We start from the raw sequence: 6,000 nt of genomic DNA, 5'->3' as shown, positions 1-6,000 counted from the left end.
TGCTCCATCTACAGTTATCTGGCTAGGGAAGAAGGAGAGACTGGATTCTGGTGGGCAGGTAGCTATCTCTACCACAGTGCCAGTTAGTAGATATTAGGGAAAAGGGGGCTGTGGCACAAACACTAGTGAAATGCCCTTTATCTTCTCCAAGGACTCCAATTTGAATACAACACACACCAGCCTGTGATTATTGTTTCAGGCTTCCCTGCTGGCTCAAAGAATCTGCCTGCAGTGCAGGAGACCCGGATTTGATCCCTGGGTTGGGAAGATTTCCTGGAGAAGGGAATGGCTACGCACTCCAGTATTCTTGCCTGGAAAATGCCATGGACAGAGGAACCTGATAAGTGCTATTATAAAATACAAAGGACTATGGGAATACAAGTCCTTGTATACAAGGAGGATATAAGTTTTCACTGGGAAAATCAGAGAAAGCTTCCTGTAGAAATAAAGGTCCTCCCCATCCTCCTATGCCTTGTAGGAAGCATAAGACATCAGTTTATCAATGTGGAGAGGGAAGAAAGGTATTTCTCACACAGGAATAAGTAAAAGCTCAGAAACAGGAAAGTACAGTCATCCCCAGTACCCGCAGGGGGTTGGTTCCAGGAGTCCCCCTATACCAAATCCCCTGATGCTCAAGTACCTATATAAGATGGTGTAGTACTCTGAATATGATGGCATCCATAGCCACAGGTTTCACATTTTCAGATTCAATCAACTTTGGATGTGGAGGGCTAACTGGATAGGGAATGTTTAAGGAGTAGCAGGGAAATTAAGGAGAAGGCAATGGCACCCCACTCCAGTACTCCTGCCTGGAGAATCCCATGGACGGAGGAGCCTGGAAGGCTGTAGTCCATAGGGTCGCTGAGGGTCGGACACGACTGAGCGACTTCACTTTTACTTTTCACTTTCATGCATTGGAGAAGGGAATGGCAACCCACTCCAGTGTTCTTGCCTGGAGAATCCCAGGGACGGGGGAGCCTGGTGGGCTGCCGTCTATGGGGTCGCACAGAGTTGGACACGACTGAAGCGACTTAGCAGCCGCAGCAGCAGCAGCAGGGAAATTAATGGGAGTAGGAGAGAAAGGGGAGGTGGAGGGACCTTGGGAGATGAGGTATATTGGGATCAGACTGCAGGGGACTAAATTCCAAGCTGAGGTCTGGCTTTATTTATATATGTTAGAGAGCTAGTGAATGTTTACAAGGAAAGAAATGATGTATTTAGTTCTATGTTTCAGAAAGTAGAACTTATTCTAGTGGTGTGAATGAGGATGAGGATGATAAGGAGAGAGACCACTTAGGAAGGCAGAGAGATATTCCTGAAGCAGAGCAAACAGAATTAAGTGAATTGCCGTATGGTGAAGAGGGGCTGGAAGGAAGGAGACAGTCTGTGCAGAGATTGCACCAAGTGCTTGGATGGATGGATTTGCCTTGAGATAAGCAAAACAATCCTCAATGCCCAGAGGCTTGGGAAACCAGGAGTGAAGAAAGGGGATGAAGAGTAGATGGGCAGCATTATGCTGGGTTTTCTCAAATTTGGCTTGTGTAATCCCCCTTTCTACATAGAGCATTTATTCCTCGTATTCAACCTTTGTTTGTAGACTGTGCTTTTCCCCAGAAAAGTGCAAAAAAGTGACGGATAATTTAATGAGATTAAATACAGCACTAGCAGGACTTCCCAGGTGCCTCAGTGGTAAAGAATCCACCTGCCAATGCAGGAGATGTGGGTTCCATGCCTGGACTGAGAAGATCCCCTGAAGGAGGAAATGGCAACTCACTCCAGTATTCTTGCGAGGAGAATCCCATGGATGGAGGAGCCTGATAGGCTACGGTACATTGAGTCACAAAGAGTCAGACACAACTGAGCATGTATGCAGCATAGCATTAGAAGCTTCTTCCTAATAGAATTACACTCTATTCAGCTTAAACCAAAACTACTTTTGAACAACTGCCACATGCAGCAGTTGCTGAAAAGAGCTGTAGCAATGATGATGTAGGTAGTCCCTGAGCCTCTAGTTACTTATTTTCACTCCCAGCCCCTCTACCCGAGGCTAGTCTCTTCAGAGCGGACTTCACTTCCTGGTTCCTCAGTGTGTAGATGAGGGGGTTCAGTAATGGAGTGACAACAGTGTAAAACACAGCCACTGCCCCATCCAGGGGACTCTTGGAGCCAGCCCGAAGGTAGATGAAAATACAGGGGACATAGTAGACTGTGACCACGGTTAGGTGGGAGCCACAGGTGGAGAAGGCTCGGCGCCGCCCATCAGCAGTGTGAATCTGCAGGATGGCATGGACTATGTTAGCATAGGAGAGCAGAATTAACATGAAGCAACTGGCGGCCACTACCCCAATGTCCACAAAAGTCACAAGCTCATTGACAGTTGTGTCTGCACAGGCCAGTCTCAATACTGCAGGGATGTCACAGAAAAAATAATCCACCTGGTTGGGCCCACAGTAGGGCAGGCGGAATGTCAGGGTGGCCTGGATGGACCCATGAACAGAGCCAGCCACCCAAGCTCCAGCCACCAGGATGGTGCATAACCTCCCATTCATGAGCATGGGGTAGCGCAGGGGCTGGCATATTGCCAGGTACCTGTCATAGGCCATCAAGGTGTAGAGGAAGCACTGAGTGCTGCCCAGGAAATGAAAAAAATACAGTTGAGCCACACAGCCGCCAAACGGGATTCTCTTGCTGGCGGGAGTAAAGTTTAGAATAATCCGAGGAACGATGACAGAGGAGAGCCACATGTCCAGGAATGAGAGCACGCCCAGGAGAATGTACATGGGGCGAGTGTGGAGCTTTGGGTCAGCCCACACAGTGAGCAAAATGAGGAGGTTGCCCAGCTGAGTCAGGATGTAAATGATGAAGAAGAGCAAGAAGAGGAGAATCCTTAGCCTCGGGGGGTGAGATAAGCCCAGGAGAATGAAATCTGTCACCACAGTGTCCAGGGATGTGTTGCTAGTCTTTCCCATGTTCTTCTGTAGTCTGCTAAGATGAATGATGCAGTCAGGCAAGGGAAATACAACACAGAGATGTGATGGGAGAATACTTTTGTCTGATGACCAGAGTCTAGGAGGTAAACAGAACACATCTACATTTTATATAAAAAGTATTTTTGGCGTGGCATTCAAGGGAGAGGCTGCTGGGCATGGAATGTAAGAAGGTGGCAATGAAAAAGCAAAGTCAGGGAGAAATGAGACCTTCCTACTAGGTCAGGTAGAAAGTCATAGGATAAACTGTTGTCTTGGCTCCCCTTCACCCAGAGGCTCAATCACTTTGAGCCCTTTGCTAGCAATGTCTCTTTCACTTTGAAAGAAATCAGATTATCTCAAAGGATTGGCCTCTTTCTGGCATGTCTACAACGAACTGGGGTTTTGTGTGGGACATTTTGGGTTGGGACTCTTCCTGTCAAGAGATGATATAAATCACTAGGACTGAAGGATGTGGAAGGACCCGTCACTGGGTCTTTTAACCTTGCTAATCTTTTGGACAAGACTCAGATCACAGCCCTTTCAGGCTGTGAGGCAGCATGAGCAGAGAGGTAAAGCAAGGACAGTGAACAGCGTTTGGATTCCGTCGGGAGGCAGAATCCATATTTTATCGCTCTGATTATCCTGTCAGTGTCTTTGTCCCGCGCATTAAAAAAATCTTGCTTAAGAAAAGGTGCTTTAAGGAGAAATATCGTACGACATCTCTTATATGTGGAATCTAAAAAGAAATGATAGAAATGAACTTACAAAACAGAAAGAGACAGACTTAGAGAATGAACTTACGGTTGCTGGTGGGAATGATGGAAGAAGGGATAGTTAGGGAGTTTGGGATGGACATGTACACATTCCTATATTTAAAATGGATAACCAACATGGACCTACTGTATAGTACATGGAACTCTGCTCAATATTATATAGCAGTCTAAATGGGAGGGGAGTTTGGGGAAGAATGGATACAGGTATATGTATGGCTGAATCCCTTTACTGTTCATCTGAAACTATCACAACATTGTTAATCGGCTGTACCACAATACAAAAGAAAAAGTTTTTCTTTTTCTTTTTTTAAAGGAAAGGTACTTGAAACGGAAGGCCTTCCAAACTTCAATTACGTTCACCCAGTGTACTCATCCCTGGGGGAAGAAGGGTTAGGGAACTCGTTCTGTGTTTGCTCTGTAATACTGAGTCTGTTGCATGATTTATGCTGCTTTCCTTTCTCCCCTAAATAGAGAAAATAAAAGATAAGTGCTAAAATGTTCAAAGAAGAAAGTTCCCAAATCTGGAGAGAGGCTCATTTAGACTTGATACACTTATCATATGAACTCTGTGAGCAGAGGATGAAGTAAGGAAAAAAGATAAGGAAAAGAGACAACCTAAATATGATTTTTGATAAAGTTCTGAAACTTTTGTGATTTCTAAACTATGTCTTTGCTCCTCTTGTGAACTGACCTGACTTTAGAAATGCTTTCCGGTTTGAACTCACATGAATACAGCACCAAAATGTTGGTGGAGGCTGGCCTTTCTTGGGTAGAATGGCCCTGCAGGTGAGGACAGCCTCCTCCAGAGCATCTTCTGGGCTTGTGGTGATGGCTCCCTGGATCTTTGCTTTGGAATGGAATTGACACACTGACTCTATTAATTATCTGTGAGACCTTCTGCCCTTGGAGGCTCTTTGTAGATTGTGACTTCTCTACTTAAATGTCTTGGATTTTATGTTGGTTAAATTATTAGCTGGATCTCCTTTGACTGAGGTTTTTTTTTTTTTTTAGCAAAACATGTCAAGAGATTTATAGAAAATTATTTACCTCTTGGAAATTCTAACCAGAACATTTCCCTCAAGAGAACTGCAGTCCCCTGATCCTCATTATTTTTTTTTTTTTGCTGTGACAGCAAGCAGAAATCATTTCTACATTGTGTAGAAAGTGAACTATGAGAACAACACTATCTGTTGGATGAAAGACATAATCTCTCATTTCTGTGATCCTTTTTTTTTTGAAGTGTTGTTGGACCACGCATTCACCCACTTTCTACTCGAAAAATGCATTGAAAATGCACTTAATTTTCAATGGTTGAACTAATCTTCGTTACATGGCTTCCAACACATTTGTTATCCATTGACTGCTGGACAAGTCTGCTGGTATACAAGAGGGTGGATTCAGCTGTAAGTGAGGAATTAATACACACTCATGAAAGCCAAGGAAAGCCTGACTTTCCCATGGGCCCAGAGTAGCTTCAACATTCTTGATTCCACAGGCCTTCCATGAGGGGAGATGATGCTGACTTTGCATGACAAAAATGAGCAATAAAGATTCAAAATCCCAGTCAGACAACAGGTTGCAAAACAGGACTGTGTCCACAGCAAAGCTCAATAAATAGTTTTTTTTTTTTCCAAAATGTATTGATTTTAACTATAGTGAATTCTCCAATATGTATCAACATTGATTTAAACAAGTTAAAAAAGAATAGCTTTATTGAAGTTAATACAAATGTTGTAGAGTTCACCCTTTCAATCTGTACAATTCCATTGTTCTTGGTATATTTACAAAGTCGTGGAATGATCACTCCTGTCTAACTCTTGAATAACTTCATTTGTCCCAAAACCCTCTTCCACCCCACTCCTGGTGAACGCTAATCTGCTTTCTGTTTCTATGGATTTGCCTATTCTGAACATTTCATATAAGTGAAGTCATGTAATATGTGGCCTTTTGTGCCTGGTCACTTTGACTTGGCATAGCATTTTCAAGTTTCATCCATGTAGTTGTATGTATCGGAACTCCATTCCTTTTTCTGGCTGATTGCTATTCCATTTTATAGCTATACCACATTTTGTTTATCTTTTTATTAGTTGAGGGATATTTTATTTGGTTACATATTTAGGATGTTTTAGTGCTGCTATGAACACTCATGTACAAGTTTTTCTTTTGTGTTTGTAAGCATATGGTTTCATTTCTTTTGGAATATACCTAGGAGTAGAATACGGAAATTCTATGTTTAACATTTTGAACAATTGCCAAGT

General features: G+C 43.4%; 1 protein-coding gene across 1 annotated transcript; it reads right to left on the bottom strand.

The window, feature by feature from the left end:
* Nucleotides 1-2,012: 2,012 nt before the first annotated feature.
* Nucleotides 2,013-2,969, bottom strand: LOC113899574 (olfactory receptor 10G2-like). The gene has a single exon (XM_027552843.1). The coding sequence runs from the start codon at nucleotides 2,967-2,969 to the stop codon at nucleotides 2,013-2,015; it is 957 nt and encodes a 318-aa protein (XP_027408644.1).
* Between the last annotated feature and the right edge of the window lie 3,031 nt (nucleotides 2,970-6,000).

This window comes from Bos indicus x Bos taurus, chromosome 10, assembly GCF_003369695.1.
Source record: "Bos indicus x Bos taurus breed Angus x Brahman F1 hybrid chromosome 10, Bos_hybrid_MaternalHap_v2.0, whole genome shotgun sequence".
Lineage (NCBI taxonomy): Eukaryota > Metazoa > Chordata > Mammalia > Artiodactyla > Bovidae > Bos > Bos indicus x Bos taurus.
This window is presented reverse-complemented; position numbering and strand designations above follow the sequence as displayed.

Bases quoted from the DNA above. Each gene is read 5' to 3' on its own strand.
- LOC113899574 (XM_027552843.1), bottom strand. From the start codon at position 2,969: ATGGGAAAGACTAGCAACACATCCCTGGACACTGTGGTGACAGATTTC.